At 57.4% G+C, this 17,303-nt stretch overlaps 1 protein-coding gene across 1 annotated transcript; it reads right to left on the bottom strand.

Moving 5' to 3' along the window:
• Nucleotides 1-13,570: 13,570 nt before the first annotated feature.
• On the bottom strand, nt 13,571-17,063 carry LOC119091593 (protein krueppel-like). The gene is made up of 4 exons (XM_037214402.1): nt 17,050-17,063; nt 16,104-16,671; nt 15,486-15,692; nt 13,571-13,678 (listed from the first exon to the last, which is right to left on the bottom strand). The coding sequence occupies exons 1-4, from the start codon at nt 17,061-17,063 to the stop codon at nt 13,571-13,573; spliced, it is 897 nt and encodes a 298-aa protein (XP_037070297.1).
• Between the last annotated feature and the right edge of the window lie 240 nt (nt 17,064-17,303).

The following is a 17,303-nucleotide window of genomic DNA, read 5'->3' as shown; positions in this document are numbered from 1 at the left end:
GATGCGACATGGTGAAACCCATTGAATTCACGGGCGCATTCGAGTACAGTCGACCGCAGCCACTTTCAAACAAGGCGTCAAATCATCAAGAGCACCCTGCCGTCAATCCCTTGACTGCCTACTGACTTCCTTTTACCCGTCGCCGTCGATCCGTGTCGGATTTATTGTGTGTCGTGTATCGTGTATTCATTGTATATCCGTGTCGTGATTTACTTTAAATTGCATTCCAATCTGACGTCTTCCTTAAGCTGTTTTCGATTTCAGTTCAACCCCTTTGCTCTTTGGACTATTTGTATCCCATTTTACCTTTTCCGTCAGGTTTTTGACCTTGGCCAGTTATCTATTGAACTTTTATCCCTGTCTACTGCTTTCCCTTTCCACTATTTTGATTAGATTTTCGCTACATTTTGTCCGTTCTTTTTTATTCCAGTTTTCCCAGGAACACCCTGCGCTCCTCCCCACCCCCCTCCCTTACCAAGGCTCCAAATGCGCCCCTGATCGCGGCGTTTTTGGTGCTGCACCTCCCGGTCGATAAGAAAAGATTAACTGTGTGATCTGTCGCTAGATAGCCCAGGAGGGCGCAGGACTTGCTCCTGTCGTACACCGTAAGGTGGTTGTCATGTCATGTCATGTCATTGGGGCTTTACGACCCACACAGCTGCTGGGGCTATATGGCGTCGCCTGCCTCTCACCCTGGCAGGAAGGGCGGGCACCGCGGGGAATCGAACCCCGTACCTCTGGTTTCCCAGACGCGCAGTGGTTAACCACTACAACACCGGCACCCCACCGTAAGGTGGTTAGGTGAGACGGTATTCACATAACTGTTATTACCATGACGTATCTAAAAAAGAGGCCATCCAAGCTGTGCTCGAGCATTTTTATCTTTTCTGCTGTTTGATCAGCACTCGGTCGTGTACCTCACGTGACGTACTTGGCGTGCCTTTCCGGACCGGCATGAGCATAGCCGTCATGACCGTACACGAACTGCACACAGATGCAGGCAGGCACGTCATCCACCCCGTTAACCCTACCCCCATCCACCCTATGACCACCCCACTTCATCCATACAAAGTGCCCCCTGGCTGGGCACTTCACCTGGTCCGAGCGTCCAGCATATAACCCGCATAGGGGGTCCCTGTCGGCAGATAGAACCGCAGGCGAGTCCAGTGCTGCCCCAACGTTATCCACGCTTCGTCATTCCATAGCCCTGAAATGGCCATGACTGGCCGAAAGGTCTCTTATCCAAAGGACATGAACAACATAAGGCGTTGTAGGCTGGCATTCGCCTTGTTATCCTCTCTCTCGCTTCATCCTGCGTCCTCCCTGAGGCACCGGTTGTCCGGGGCACGCTACCATGCGCCGGCCATGAGAGGGCCCCTAGTGCTCCGTGTTGGGTAGGGGAGGGGGGCGTCTGAGCACCGAGCACAAAAGAGGAGTACCTATGCTGGCTTAGTCTCGGTAAATGAACCCCTCGTTGTAGTTCTGCTTCACTTTTATCCCACTTCCGTTCATTCTACGTCCCTGAAAATGTCACGGTTGGTCGAAAGGGCCATAAATAACCAGTCAAAGAAGACATGCCAATATATGGTAACGCGATCTTGACTGTAGCCTACGACGCCATAATGCTGTCTTGACGGCAGCCTGCAACGCCATAATGCTGCCTTCACTGCAGTCTGCAACGCCATAATGCTGTCTTCACTGCAGCTTGCAACGTCATAACGCGATCTTGACTGTAGCCTGCAACGCCATAAACGCTGTCTTCAATGCGGCCTGCAACGCCAAGTGCCCGGGCTTTTGTTCTAAGAATTTTTGGCGTGGGGGGGGGGGCAGGGGTGTCGATTTGCATTCGTTTGTGGAGGCCCTGGCTTTCCGCCCAACGTTGACTTGGGCCCCTCCATGTTGGTTTGCCCCCACAATATTTTGGGCTGAAATATTACAAAAACCAAGGAAAGAGTTGACCATTACCTGAAGACGGTCTTTTTGATACTCCTCGTAGTGGAATCGCCATGGAAGGCGCAGCTGAGTAACTTGAAGCCGCAACCTCAATATAAGGTCCTCAATTGAGTGGTGAATTTAGACATGGAGAAAAACATTTTTTTTTTTTAAATTGGCGTCTTTCTATGCGTCAAATATGAGCCCAGACGCTTCTTTGCCCGAACTTAACACTAAATTGACACCACTGATTCTTAGTTTTAAGATGTCAAAAGGCAACAAAGTTACGTAACATTTACTTTTATTTTAGCGCGGCATCGATAGTGCATATTATGGGCCTAGTTCAGACACAAAACGAAAAACCCTACAAAAAGCAGAGATTTTGCCGAGACAGATTTTTAATCTGGTATGCGTGTTGAACATGGTTTGATGCTATCGCCCTCAAACCACCCTCCCATTTTTCATATATCTTCAGCAGATCCATCCTGCATCGGTCCCTCATCCAAATAACACGAAAGGACCTACGCCGTGCCATGCGACTAAACGACTGTTGGTTGCCCTATAACCAGACTAACACTATCAAACCAGTGACTAAATGGCCCTCGTTGGTGAGCTTTATATGAGCACTTACTCTGGAAGGGGAACCTACCACAACGCGTTTCGCAACATGACGAGTGTGGTCAGTATAACTTAAGCGCTCTACCAAAGTTGAATTCCCGCCAAGACGACTGGTGCCTCTGCGCGACAACGGGCGCAGCCAACGGGCTCGCCAGCCAACGCAGGCAGCCAACGCGCTCGCAGAGAGGTGATGTCTGTAACTTACTTCTTCGCTAACTACGTTTGTCAAAAATATCACTCGCGACATAAAACGCAGTTGCGCTTAGATAAACTCGAATAAATACATGACACCATGAATTGGAACAGTGGTATTGTGTTTGACACTCTCACATTTTACGGGACATTATGAGGAGAAAAGTTTAAGCTTCACCCGGAATCATGTGGCCGATGCTTTTTTTTAATCGGAATGTAGTTGGGTTCGCCCACTTTTTGAGGGGATTCAACGATTCGGAATTAAGGCTTCCGAGATTCGGGGTCAGACTTCCGAGTTGCAAGGGTTTCAGATTTTAGGTGCACCGCTGTGTACAGTAGATGAGGATGTCATTTAGTAATGCGCAGTCTTATGCATTTAATCTAACTTATTTTGAAGGTTGATCAGTTATAACTTTGCTATGCTGATGAAGAACTAGCCCACATGGAATGAAAATGGCCTACATAGCATGGCATACATTCCTTCAACGCAAATTTACGCGCACCTCAGGCAGCGCAACAACAATTTAACAAGAAGCACGCATGTGGCGGTCACATTAACAGCATACGCATTTTCTACACCACCGTTACGACAAAGTCGTCCTTGCTTTTGTGTTTACAGCGCATTATTATGCATCCAACTGTGGCAGTTTGCTTTTAACGTCAATCTCGTACAACTATTGGCCAATGTGAATGGTTCATTATGATGTGTTGGATACAAGTGAGTGTTATTGGACATTGTTGATTGTGATTATCTTGTTGATTACAACTGTTCACGCCCATGACAGTGAAATTGAAACACATCGCCCGACGCCAAGTTCAGACCGAAAATTTTCGCTCACCATTAACGATTCACGCAAAAATCGGAACTTAAATGAAACGACATTTTACAAGGGAGGCGCTGCGGCCTAAATACGAGGACAAAAAGTGGCATTGAATAGATTACATAATAAGGCCAAATGGCTTCGCCCCCATACCCCGTAACTGGATCCATTGACGTAGCCGGTCCTTGTATTAACCACCCTTTAGAAAAGAAGCATGTATATTTGGCGTATAGATCAGTACAAATACCAACACCATAACACCCCCTTCTTTCGTAATTTGAAAGTCGTGCCTGTTTTAACCGCTAGATAGCAAGTAACAGCTTAACGGATAAACAATGCAATATATTTTGCACGGCTACGGCCATAAGACGAGCCAGGGTCTGAGAGGTTGAACTGAAAAGCTCTGGGGTACGGGGATGACCGAAGTCCTTCATGACTAGCCCTGACGTCGTCCCCACAACAAAAAGTACGTGCCGCCCGCCACAGCCGCCATAAAAGCCTTATTCCTCCCGCTTTGGGGCGTCTTTGGCGCCCTAAGGCGGAAGGGATACAAAACTCCAGTGCTCCCCCTGATGTGATGATTGATGTGAATGATGTGAAAGATGTGAATTTGGCAGCGTAGTAGTCCATACAGAACTGCTACGCTGCCTAAATAGACGCCCATCTTTTAAATGGTACAAAAATATGCAATATGGATTGCCTTTCGTCAAAACAAAGTGGGCTGAATCCGTTGAGAAAAAGGAGGGTTAGATCGTGGGGCCCTCAGCTCGGCCCCCCCCCAATCAATTACAAAAATTGCCACCCCTGCCAGGATGCCCCCCCCCCTCTGCCACCTTAACAAGACTCTGGCTGCGCCCATACCGGGATACGTATTTTGCCTTTATAAGTTGAGGCTGTCCTCTGTGCAGATTGAAGGGATATTCCACATTTGAGGAAAGTGAAGCAAACATCAGATATGACGAGCTAAGCTCACTTATAAATGATTAATATGCTTTTAAGTGAAAAAGACCGCTGTAGACAACATAATTTCTCCTTTTAGTAAATGTTCTTCTCAATGCGACGTTGCTTGTTTGTATATCGTCCCACTACAGCATCGATTGAGAGCCAATTAACGGCCCTGTTATCTGGAAGTCGTGCTCACGAATGACAGATATGAACGACTGGACAAGTACATTCTTATTCGCATTGATCACCGCGTTGCCGATAGATTGACAGGATTCGAATGGCGTTATCATAGTGTCATGGATGCTTCTGTGACCTTGAAAAGTTTGCACGAAATAGTCTGCACACCTTCGCGAGCGTATGGCTTAGAAACTAGAGGGGTTTAGGTCTTAAGCAGGCCGGGCTGGAAACCCGCACCAAATGATCCTCAAATGACAATTTCTACTCAAAACCCCATGCAAATGTGGAAAAGTCCCATGAACGGTGACAGCAACACTAAACATAGAGATTCTACCTTTACTTTTCCAGCTCCACCACCAGACTCCAGCACCAGTTTGCGGTGCGGTGTTAATCCATTCCTATTATCGATGTAAAAACAGTACAGGCGAAAAATACGCATGGGGTGCTTTCTTAACGCATCGAGAGGCGTCATAAAGCATTCAAAAGCAGTTCTTTCAGCCACATCTCCATTGTCGTCCACCGGTTGGCTGTCGTCTGGTGTTTGCCACGGAGCCGAAGCGGCGTGGCCTACGGAGACTGCAATACCAAGCGTCGGGAGTTTTGTACGCGCCTGCAAATTCTGAAACTTGCAGGCGCGAATATTTAAAGCTACGTCAATTGTAATGTCAGTTTGTTCTCCACTCGACTATCAACGAAATTTGGATGTACTCTGACTGACGTGGCTTGGTCATGTCGATACATATTTTTGCCTCATTTCGGCACAGAATCTACGTTCACGGAGCCCCAATATTGCTGTAGATCCCAGAAAATATTTCAAAGCCCTTGAGGGCTATCGGTTCAGAAAAAGTTTACAAAAACCATTGTCAAATAAATAGCCCCGACCGTTTCTTACATGTGCAGTCGTTCAGCGTACGTATGTTTCAGTTTATCAACTTTAAAATCCAGACATAACTACATCTTACGGTGACTTCTGGCTTGTGCACTTCTTAAAGAAGACAAAAAATAAGACAAAAATTTGTGCCCACTCAAAATTAAGTGAACTATACTTGGTCATTTATTGTGTGGGGGGACTCTCTTACCATGGGGAATCCTGCAAACTCTGAGCCTTCCTCCCCCCCCCCCCCCCACACACTTACCAAGTCTCTGCCTACGTCCCTGTAACTGCATGACTGAATCTTGATGGTTCAAAATTTCAGGTACACACACTAAAATAAAAACGTGCGGTGGTAGCATAACACAGTCACACGTCAAAGTCAAGACATGTGATGGCACTTGTACGACACGCAAGAAATTACGCGCTCCTGCGGCCGCCCAAGCTGGGCTCTCAGCGAACGTTTTGGAGGTGTGCCCCCTCCCCACCGCCCCCATTCAGCACTGCTTCAACCCTAACACGTTCAGGGACCTTCGAGGGAGTCATCCACCTTTGATGATACTGAATTCAAGCATCAAAGACGATGATATGAGCTCACTTTTCAGTGATAGTATACTTTTTGTGGAAAGAACCGTTCTTAACAACACAACTTCTGGATTTAGAAAATATGCTCTTAAATACGTCGTTGTTTGATTGCGCCATCGCACCCTGCACAGCATTAATTGGGAAGCCAATTGACGGCCATGATATCTGGAAAGCGTACTCACGAACGCCAGATATGGCTTGACAATTGTATTTTTCTTGGCCTTGATCGCCGGACGGCCAACGGAAAGACAGCATTTGAGTGACGTTACGATGGCATCATGGATGCCCGGGTGACCTTGAAATAGTCTGCACATCTTCAAGGGCGTGGAAGTTAGAAACTAGAGGGGTTTATGTCTCACGAAGAGAAGGGCTTTGTGAGGCACCGAATACTCTTCAAGATAGCCATTCCAGTTCAAGACTCCATACATATTGATAAGACAGAACTAATGGCCTTATTTATCTAGCCTTATAATAGCCCTATTATATAGTGCATATCTTAGTGAGATATGTACTATATTGTAGCAATGACTGACGATGGCTCTTTGTTTAATCCCCTAAATGCTGGTGTACTTTAAAAACTGTGGCTCACTGTTTCAAAGAAAAAAATGGAAAATCGAGTGGAATCATCGGTAGGCAATTTTGAATTAACTTCTGCTGTTGTTTCGATGAAAGCATGCTACTGAGATATGAACACATTTATATCTCCATTCTCCTGGTTTTTCTCCGAGGAATAAAGCTGTTACTTACCACTGTTTTAGCTACGTGAACAATATTCCCCGCACATGCACTTAAAAAACCCATACATATGTGGAACAACGCCCTTAAAGGGACTGTTTCACATTTGAAGATATTGAAGCAAGCATCAGGTGTGATGAAAAAGCTCACTTAGTTTTTAAGTGAAAAACAATACTCCAGACAGCACAATTTTCTGGTTTGTAAATATGCTCCTCGATGCGTCTTGGTTTGATTACGTCATCGTATCTTCCACAACATTGCGTGAGAGTCAGTCGACCGCTTTTATATCTGGAAATGGCGCTTACGAATGCCAGATATGAGCGCCTTGGCAATTTTATTTTTTCTTGACCTTGATCACAGCATGGCTTATGGAATGGCAGGATTTGAATGACGCTAACATGACGTCATGAATGCCAAGGTGACTTTGAAATGCTCCTCCCTGACATACCTTTCCCACGTTCGTGACCGAGAAGTTCAGAAACTAGATGGGCTTATGTCTTAAGAAGGGTAGGATTGTGAACAGCACCCAAAGATCTTCAAGATAACTACACCATTTTAAAAACCCATATAATGTGGAACATTCCCTTTAAGCATAAACGGATCATTTTATTCGCCTATTCCGTGTTTTGGAGAAAAACGCTTGCAACAAGCGGCGCACGCTGTTGGCATACGACATCGTAGTCTTTTTGAAAATAGGGCAGAAACAAAGTTTTGTGAGACATGCGAGGTCCTCAGATGTGTAGAAGTGGCGACTTTTGAGAACGCTGTCTGCTATTAAGGTCAAGTAGCACTCTTCAACCCAGAACACATCCCGGTGGTCCGCGGCTGACGTCTAGTAGCGCATCAGGCGGATTAGTCGCTTCCCTAGGTTTTTCACCTACCTTGCTGCCAGGTCCGGGTGATTTTCCATTTCCTGTAGTCCACGCCTTCCTTCTTCAGTGCTCTGCTGTTGTAAGCGTCAGAAATCCGAAATTTTTGTGTAAGGTTTTGTGTGGAGACACCTACTTCATCCGTTGCTTGCTGAATGAGGCATTTGCGTAAACTGTCGCCCATCTTCTCTGCTTTTCTGTTAGAACCAACCTTTCTTCATAGTAAAATACTGCCACCCATCAAAGAGCCCTGAGAGACGTTATAGCATCTCCTGTAAGGCAACGTTTATGGCGATAAAATGCCTTACAGTACACACCGTGCTGAGCTAACGACGAGCTTCATAAACTGCTTGTCATATGATCTCACAGAACCGCTTCCATCTTCGCCACTACGAGCAAGACCGTGAGGGGAAATCCATAAATGCATATGTCACACGCAATAACATTTAACAGCCGCCTAAACTATGACAGTGATTTACATGTACGAGAAGTGTCTGTGAGCTACCGTATTCTCAAGCTTGCATGAAGTTTTAGTGCTCAGTGCTGACCCCTTAGTATCGGGGGTCGAGTGGACATGCCAGTGACAGCCCAGGTCGTCTCGAAGGCGTGGGGGGGGGGGGGGGGCGACTTATACCTGGATGGCGTACTTGCATCGAGTCATGAAACACAACAGCTTTGTCTACATCTGTATTTTCTACGGCTATGACACAGAGAAGAGGTGGTATGGCTTACCGGAGCCCAAAAACGGCCCCGCACGGCCGCGCTGGCGCACGTCATCCCCGCGACGGACCTTCCGACGCGCCGTCGTTCCCGACGCGTTTCCGTCCGCACGGGCGGGCCGTGTCGACGCTCGACGACCGGGAGTTCGTACCGCGCCTCTCGAGCCGCGAGATCCGTCCGGCGGAGGCGTCGGACAGACACATCACGTCACCACATCACCGTCACCCGCTGACGTTGCATCGCCCCGGTGACGTCATTTTGTGCGCACGCGCGCCGAGCGCGAGGGGCCCGACTCTACCCGGCTGGCGTCCATTGTTCCGCTACGTTCCCTGAGTTTGGTTTGTCTGAGGTAGGTGGTTTGGGGTGGGCCGGGGCGCGGTCGGCTGCCCTGACTGGAACAACAGGGGGTCATGACCTTGACCCGCCAGCGAGCGGATCAACGACCCGGCAGGCGATGCGGCCGACCGCGTAACATCGAGATCATCCTGATCATTATCCGCGCAGCGCGACAGCGACCTCGCCACGACTGCCGACGTACCCGTGAACAACAGAGCGACTCATGCAGGCTACGCGAGATGACGCGGCTAGGCCGGGCGCTAGCACCGGCGAATGCTACAACACTATACACAGAAGACAGTACACTGCACCGCGACGGCCCGACTCAACTGCCGGGGCGGCGGTGACGGTACCAGCCGGCTCGGCGGCGCGGCCGGAGCGCGGGGGTGGGGCGGGGCGGGCGCCGGCGGGTCGCAGGGTCGAGACGAGGGGTGTGGTCTGTGGGGAGGGGCGTGACATCAGGAGCGCAGAGCCCGCTGATGCCACGTCAGTGTCGCTGCAGCGGGGACTAGGATGGGGGGAGGCTGGCGCCCTGGTCGGACGTTTTGGCGCAGTTGGGCGGTGAAGTATCCTCGACCGGCAGCACGACAACGTTTGGCGGCAAGCGTGACGGAGGTTGCTTGGGCTCCTCAGACTCGGACTCGGACTCAGACTCGACTCAGGCTCAGGCTGTCAGTTCCCCCACCTCGATCATTCCCCGTTTCCGTCAGAGCTTCGTGTATGAACCAATTCTGGCGTGATCTAGGCCAATTGCAGCGGAGGCGTGCGTGTGCATTCCGAGAACGGCCGCGCGTCCTGGGACCGGCAGATCGCTGCGTGACCCGGATGCCATCTCCTGACCAGTGACGTCACGAGAAGCGGTGATTGGCTGAGGCTCAATGGGCTCCCGTCTCCATGGTTACGGGTCGGCTATTGACTGAGTGCATACGTGCGATAAGGGATAAGGATACGGGTGGGGGAATGGGTCCGGCTCCTCTCCGCAATCTGACGTCACGCCACGTGTCGCAGTTCGTCATGAACATGAGAGATCAGGCAGGAACGCCTGCGTCCTTCATGCTAAGCATACGCTAGGACCCAGATCATGCCCCGGTCAGATATGGCAAGACATTAACATTCAAACACTACTTTTGCCATCGTATCACGTCGTTATGAAGGCGACGGCTCCCTCACGCGGTTGTGAGTCATCGTTCCAACGCATAATCCGGCAGCGCCGCCTCTGCCCGGGCTCATTCTGTTATCATACCCTCCACGCTCGCGGCCGGCGTTCAGCATAAGCCGGAGCGCCAGCCAGCGACCCCTGCCCTTCTGATTGCCGCACCCTGTTCTCTCCCTCTGCCCGTGCGCACTCTCCCCAGTTTGCTCCCGCCCCTCCGCTTCCCCTTTGGTCGATCTCACACCCTCCCTCTCCACACAGCCCTACCTCTCCACACGCCCCCCCCCCCCCTCTCTGTTCCGGTGGACGGACACGCTTCCGGTGGCGTCTTTGCGTAGCAATGGCGCCTCCCTCGATGGGGACGAGGGGGGGGGGGGTTGCTAACCCTTCCGACGCCATTGGTCGAGCGGGGGCAACATGGCGCATCTGGGAGGGGCGCCGGTGCGCTGGCGCTGGCCGCGTGCGGGAGCGCAGCGACCCCCTCTGTGACGGACACCGCCCTAACGATACCAATCGTCGCCTGGGAGCTTTTTGCTCGCGCGCCAGCTGTAGAAACACGCTGGCGATGGGCGCGCCGCCCGGAGCCGGCGCCGGAGCCCGCGCCGGAACCGACGCAGCTCCGGGACCGACGCAGCTCCGGGACCAAAGCGGCTCTGGGACCGACGCAGCTCCGGGACCGACGCAGCTCCGGGACCGACGCAGCTCCGGCAGCTGTCCCGCTCGGCCGCGCGGGTTGAGGGGGAGGGGGGGGGGGCGGAACCCATGAGAGCCGGCGGGCGCAGCCGGAAGTCGGCGTCGGCGTGGTGCTCATTAGTGCCGCAGCAGCGCCTGGCGCCCACCCGACGTGTCTGATGCGAATTTAATGCCGAATTAATTGGGCCAATTAGCCAACGGGTTGGGGCGGCCATCTGGCAGCCGGGCGGCGGCGCGTGGCGTCTGACGGCCGCACTCAGGCTGCGTCACCTGGCTCACCCCAGCGGGGCATGACCCTGGGAGGGGGGGGGGGCAAGAGGGGGTGGGGAGGGGGCGTGGCCCGCAGGGTCCAGCGTCCAGCGGCCCGAGGTTCCCAACACAATGGCCCGGGGCAGAGGCCGACAACGTATCGATCTGCCACAGACATAATCGGACCGGCATTCATACTCGTCGACGTCACCCGGCCGACGGCCCGCCGAGAAATCGCTCCCTTCCGGCGTAGGGTTAACGGCATAGCCGACTAATGGCCGACTAATCACAGGGTGACAGCCAATGCCCGGTTTCGACGGCTAGTTGTAAATCATTTGCGGCCGATTATAGAAGAGACATCGGCCGAAAGGAGTTAATCGCGGCGTTCGCGGGGCCGCTGACGCACATTTCCGCTCGGGGTGTTCCGACCGGCGTTTGGCGAGGGTGGCGCGACTGATCGCAGTTCATCGGCCTGGCCTCCGGGCCTGCCCCTCCCCCGCCCGCCCGCACACCGTGGCGCCGCGGCAGATAGCCGGCTCCCCTCTTCCGGCGCTCGTGCGTCGGCCGGGCTCGCCAGCCGCGCGGCATCCAATGCCCTCTCACTACCCCAGTCGGCGCCGGGATTGATTTTCTGTGTGTGTATGTGTGTGTGTAGCGCCCCTCGCCGGCCGCGGCGCTCCCCTTCCCGGCGTCTGTATGCAGATGACGGCAGCGCGCTCTCCCAGCGGCCTGTGGTGACAGGCGCCGGGCTGCACGGCGGGTCGTCGCGCCGCGAGACATCGCTGGCGAGCCGCAGTTGTCACACGCTGCCGCCAGCGCCGCCCGGCTCCGGGCCGCCCCAGCTTCCGCGCGTCGGCGATAGAAGCTCAGCTGACGTCGCGCGGCGATGGCAGCTCAGATGATGGCGTGCCGGCGATAGAAGCTCAGCTGACGTCGCGCGGCTGGACACCGGCCGCGCCAACCCTCTCCCCGCCGCATGCCATTGGCCGGCCGGAGCCGTCCCCCTTTCGCCGGCTGCTCCCATTGGCTCAGCCATCAGAGGTGGTCAAAGGCTAACGGTGCCCTGCGCCAACCCGTTCCCGGCTGAGGCGCGGCTTTACGACCGTCTCGACGTCGGATGGCGACCGAGGAGAGGTCGTTCACCCCGACGGGAGGATGGACACCCTTTCAGCGGGAGGCGTGCCTGGTGGGCGCACAAAGCGGGGCCGACCGACTTCTGGGACAGACCCAGGCGGCAGATCAGCCGGAAGGACCTGACAAAACAGAGGCAAGGGGAGGGGGCGGTTGACCCGCGTCCCTTGAGGAACGAACCGAGCGGACAGCGGGTACCTCCCGGCAGCCACCCCGACTACGAGAAGAGTGGACGATCACAGTCAGACTGCCCTGCTAGCAGCACAGACCGCAGCGGCGCGCGTCGGCATTACAGCCCGGTTCCGGTTCGGCCGGGCCGGGTCGGGTTGCGTACCCCTGCGCGGCGACCGGACGAGCCAGGGGCGCACGGCCGCCGCACGCGCCGGCCTTGAGTGGCTGCCGGACCGCGCGACCTTCGGCCGCCCGTGGGTTCGACTGCGGCTCGCGGTTGAACCGCGACGTCAGGCGTTTCCGGATGATAGATGGCTTCTGGGTCGGACGGCTGTTTGTAGAAGGAAGGGACGAGTGTTGGGAGCACGGAGCTCGTTAGGTGGACCGGGTTCGTTATGGTCTGAAGGCAACGAAACAGGTCAGAATGTTCTGCCGCGGCCGACCGCTGGTAGGTGCCGGGAGCGTGCTCTCGGTGCTCTCCCCTCCCAGGTCGCAGGTGCCGTTGTGAGCGACTCGAGAACTTGCTAACGACTGGTCACACTCAGGGACGGACCAGGGACGTTCCAGCGTTCCTTTCACGGAGGCTACTGAGGTCACCGAGTCCTGTCCCGGCGCCGAGCACAGAGCTGCAGCCGCGCCGGAAGGCGGCGAGCCCGTCCTATCAACACGGACAACCACGTGACCGGTGACCGGCGGACATCTGGGTCAGCGCTCAGAGCAGCTCTCAGATGACGTCTGAGATAGCGCTCAGAGCAGTTCTCAGATGACATCTGGGTCAGCGCTCAGCGCAGCTCTCAGACGACATCTGGGTCAGCGCTCAGAGCAACTCTCAGATGACGTCTGAGAAAGCGTTCAGAGCAGTTCTCAGATGACATCTGGGTCAGCGCTCAGCGCAGCTCTCAGATGACACCGGGCGGCGGTGATGGCGGCGCTCTCCAGGCTCGCTCGTCAGAGCTCAGCTGTGCTTGCTGCGCATATTCCAAACAAAACCAATAAACCGAACTCTTCGGAGACGAAACCGGTGCGAAAGATTCCAGACGTCCCCTCTCTGAATATTTCCAGTTGGACCCCCGAAAATTTGAAAACGCGTCCGCGCTCGACCGATTGGACGCCGGCCGTCGGCCGGACGGCGGGGCTGACGGCGCCAGGTGACGCCGTCCGGCGGAGGAGGCCCGGCCCGCCGCGTCTGACCGGCCTCCTTCCGGGCGGCACACGCACCGCGGCACGCACAGCGCCGCCGGCCGGCCCGAAATAGCGCAGGTCGACGACCGGCGCGCCGCGCCGCCGCCCAAGGCTGGCTGGCGCCGCGCGTCTGCGTGAGAATGTGCGTGCGCTCCCGATCCTGAGGCGCGGCGCCAAGCGGGCCGCGGGGTCAACGGCCGCGCCGGCCGCCGGCGCCTGTCTTGAGACAGGTCAGCGCCGCTACCGAGAGGGGTGCCGCTGGCCGGCGGAGGAAGTCTGTTGAGGCGCGCGCCGGCGCCTGCAAAAGACGGCGGCCGAGGGAGGGGGAGAGAGTGAGGTGGGAGGTGGGGGTCAAGTCGGCCGGTGTTTGCCGGGATTCAGGATAGGCTGGAGTCGGAGAAAGGGTATCGCTGTTCTGTGTGGAAGGCTCCTCCTGGAGCGGGGTAAAATTCCGGAGGGACCGCGCCCAGTGAAAATGGGGGAATTACGGGGAACGTTGCTTAGGCCCTGCCTCAGTACTGAGACATGGTGTAGCGACAAACGTCTATGCCCGGCGCCTTAGCCGAGGGGGTCCGCTGTGCACAGACAGATTCGGCCTTGGCATGTGCAAAATTTTCGAATTCTTAAAACTTACCGCCAGTGATAGTCCGCAACGTGTAGAACATTAACGCAACTGTGTCCCAACCTTGCGCCGTGCACCGACTACAGGCATCTTAACCTTCATCGCATCGGCATCGATGCCGTTTGACAGCCCAAACCTAACGCGTTCGATGCCGTTTGCCGGCCCGTGAGAAGGGAGGAGCCGCCTCCGCTGCAGCCCGCCTCAGCCGGCCGCTGGCTGGGACGACCGCCGGCGCCGGACGCGCTCGCTCCGGCCGGCACGGCTATCGGCCGCCGGCCGCAGTGGGTCGCTCGCGGTGACCTGTGCGTTCCGGCGCCAGATAGCGCCGGGGGCGGCCCCAGGACGCAAGCGCGCGCGCAGCCGGGCAGGCAGAGCAGCTGCGCTCCGGGGAGGGAGAGCAGCCTCCGCTCGGGGGGGGGGGGGGGGGGAGGGGGTGCCACCCGGCGACAGCGAAAGGTCAGCCTCCCGCGCTCGGCCGCCGAAAAACCGAGCGAATGTGTCGCGCCAGGGAACGCGGGCAGGTTGTCTGGTGTGCGAGATCGAATGGGAGGCAGAGGCGGGAGTCTGCGAGTCTGACAGTCAGAGTCTGAGGAGCGCTGGCAGAGCGCCGTGGGGTCGGGGAAGAGCACGGGCGGGAAGGGACGAGCTCCAGATGGGCGCTGCGCCGGCCGGCGGACCGCTGGCACCCGGTAATGGATAATTGTGAGTGGCAGGCCACCTGCGCTCCGGTCCACCCTCCCCTACCCCTCCCCACACACTCACTCACACACTCACACACACACACACACACACACACACTCTCTCTCACTGACCCTCAAGGGAGCCGTGCGGTGAGGGCCCAAGGGAGTCCGCTACTCCACCAGAGGGCCCGGTATCCGTCGCGGAGGCAAGTCTGGTCTGACGGGGACCCTCACATCGGGCAGGTCGACGAGAACCACCTCAGACGGCCGCTCCCTTCCCATAGCCGCCGCCGGCTTTTACACGCCACAAAGCTCATTTTCGCGCTAAAAACGGCCCGGCCCAACCGAGCCGCGCCATATGATGAGGAATCTAGGAATACGCCCCTGGCAACGCAAAATACCCGTAGTAAGCGACTGGTTGTCTTGTGCGCGGCCTCTTCTCAGCCGGGCGGTGAGTCGGCCGGCGGGCCGGCTGCCGCGCTGGTGTCGGCGCTCGCCGAACGCCCCTCCCCCTCCCGCCCCTTGTCCGCGTCCTCCCCCTCCCCCTCCTCTTCCTCTCGGAGCTCCCCGTTCGTCTGATCGCGGCCGTCAGTAGACGCGGAGCTCCTCCGCGGCGGCGCGACGCTCGGGTCCTCCTCCTCGCCGCCGTCCCAGGGGCGGGACTCGGCCGAAGCCGGGCTCCAGCGCGCCGCTGAGACGGCCCGCTCCCCGTCCTCCGCGAGCGCCGGCTGCGCGCGCGGTTCCTCCTGCGCCGCCAGCTCGGGCCGGCCGTTCGACGCCGGGCTGCGACGCAAGGCCGCGACGAGGCCATCCTTCTCCTCCTCTTCCTGCTCCTCCTTGTCGCCCACCACCTCCTCCTCCTCCTGGGCGGACTGCCGGTGGCCGCGGAAGAACGGCGTCAGGCCGAACCAGGGAGCCGCCAGCCGCAGGCCGTTACGCCCCGGCTCTGGTCGCTCCGCCATCAGAGCCGACGCCAGGTGGAAGCGCGGCGCCAGCACGCTCGCCTCGTTCTGCCGGCGGTACGGCGACGCCAGGAACGACACGGGGCTGCTCCGCGAAACGGCTGCGCTCAGCTCCACCTCCTGGCGCCGCTCATGGTACCCGTACTCGGCCAGCGCCGCACCCCAGCGCGGGCCGGCCGGCGCTGGCTCCTCGCGCGCCGGCTGGCGAGGCTCGGTCGACGCCAGGTCCCACCTGGAGGATGACACGCTCAGGTCCTGCTGCCAGTCGGACGGCGGCCGGCGCGCCGCCGGACTCCACCGGCCGCCGGAGAGGCTCAGGTCCTCCGGCTCTGTCTGCTCGGGCGCGGCCGGCGGCGGCCGGCAGGGCGCCAGCGGCGGCGGCGGCCGCACCACGCGGCGCGTCTCGCTCGCCTTGCGCACGCGCCGGCGCACCTGCTCGTGGCGCTCGCCGCTGCTCGCCTCGGAGCGCGTCTCGGACGAGTCGGCGCCGAACGGCGAACGGTCAGCCGGCTCGTCCGGCGCCTCGTCCGGCGGCGGTGCAGCGGCGTCACGCGCCGGGCACTTGTGATGCACCAGGTGGTGGCGACGCCGGAACGAGCCCAGGCACTCGACGCACTGGAACGGCTTCTCGCCGTTGTGGATGAGCGTGTGCGCCTTCAGCTGGTTGCTGTCGGAGAACTTGGACTTGCACACGTCGCAGGAGTAGGGCCGCTCGCCAGTGTGCACGCGCAGGTGGCGGCGCAAGTTGGCCACCTGCACGAACTGGCGGTCGCAGTGCACACAGTGGTACGGTTTCTCGCCCGTGTGCAGGCGCATGTGCGTCTTGAGGTGGTGGTCGCGCGTGAAGCGCTTGTGACACTCCTTGCACTCGAACGGTTTCTCGCCCGTGTGCGTACGCTCGTGGTTCTGCAGCACGTGCTTGTAGCCGAAGCTGCGGTTGCACACCTGACAGACGAACACCTTGTCTCGGACGGACGCCTTCTTGTCGGGCGGCCGTCTGGCCGGCGGCGAGCTGTCCGAGCGCGCTGGCGAGCCGTTGGCGGCGGCGCCGAGCCGCGGCGGGCCCGACTCTGGCGGCCGCGACAGCCCGGCCGGCTCCGGCTTGGCCGGCCGCGGCGGCTCGGCGGCGCCGGCCGCCATCTTGGACCAGGCCAGCAGCGCCTCGTGCTGGTGCAGGCCGAGGAGTGAGCTGGCGGACGGGCCGAGTAGCGCGCGCTGGTACTGCATCTGGCTGGCCTGCTGGGCGGCCAGGCCGGCCATCAGCGCCGCCTGCAGACTGGCTGGCGTCAGCAGGCCGCCCGGCTGGCCCAGCAGGCCCAGCTGGCCGGCCGGCAGCGGCGGCAGCAGGCCCAGCTCGGCCAGCTGCGAGAGGGCCGGCGCCGCGCCGCTGCCGCCCGCCTCCGACAGCTCCTCCTTCATCGGAACCGACGGCGGGCCCGACCTGACGGCACACCGACGCCACACGTCAGCTCACATGACCACGTGACACAGCGGGGGCAATATGGCACCACGCGCGCGCCCCGAGCAATCACCTAACCCAAGTTTATTTTGACATTAGCACAGAATAAGCATCTGCACGCTGTTTTGACCAGGCGACCCAAATAAAACGCGTTTGTCCCCGAATCATTTGCGGTGCACCGATAATGTCAGGAAGCACGG

This window comes from Pollicipes pollicipes, unplaced genomic scaffold (assembly GCF_011947565.3).
Source record: "Pollicipes pollicipes isolate AB1234 unplaced genomic scaffold, Ppol_2.1 Scaffold_3447;HRSCAF=4054_pilon_pilon_pilon, whole genome shotgun sequence".
NCBI classification, from domain to species: domain Eukaryota; kingdom Metazoa; phylum Arthropoda; class Thecostraca; order Pollicipedomorpha; family Pollicipedidae; genus Pollicipes; species Pollicipes pollicipes.
Note: the sequence above shows the minus strand (reverse complement) of the source record. Positions and strands in the feature narration are given on the sequence as shown.

Excerpts from the sequence above, each read along its gene's own strand:
- LOC119091593 (XM_037214402.1), bottom strand. Across the intron at positions 15,693-16,103 it reads CGTCCGAGACGCGCTCCGAG|AACGAGGCGAGCGTGCTGGC; the intron begins GCGAGCAGCGGC and ends TACCGCCGGCAG. Across the intron at positions 13,679-15,485 it reads AGGAGGAGAAGGATGGCCTC|GCGCCGGCGCGCGCCTCAAC; the intron begins GTCGCGGCCTTG and ends CGTCTTTTGCAG.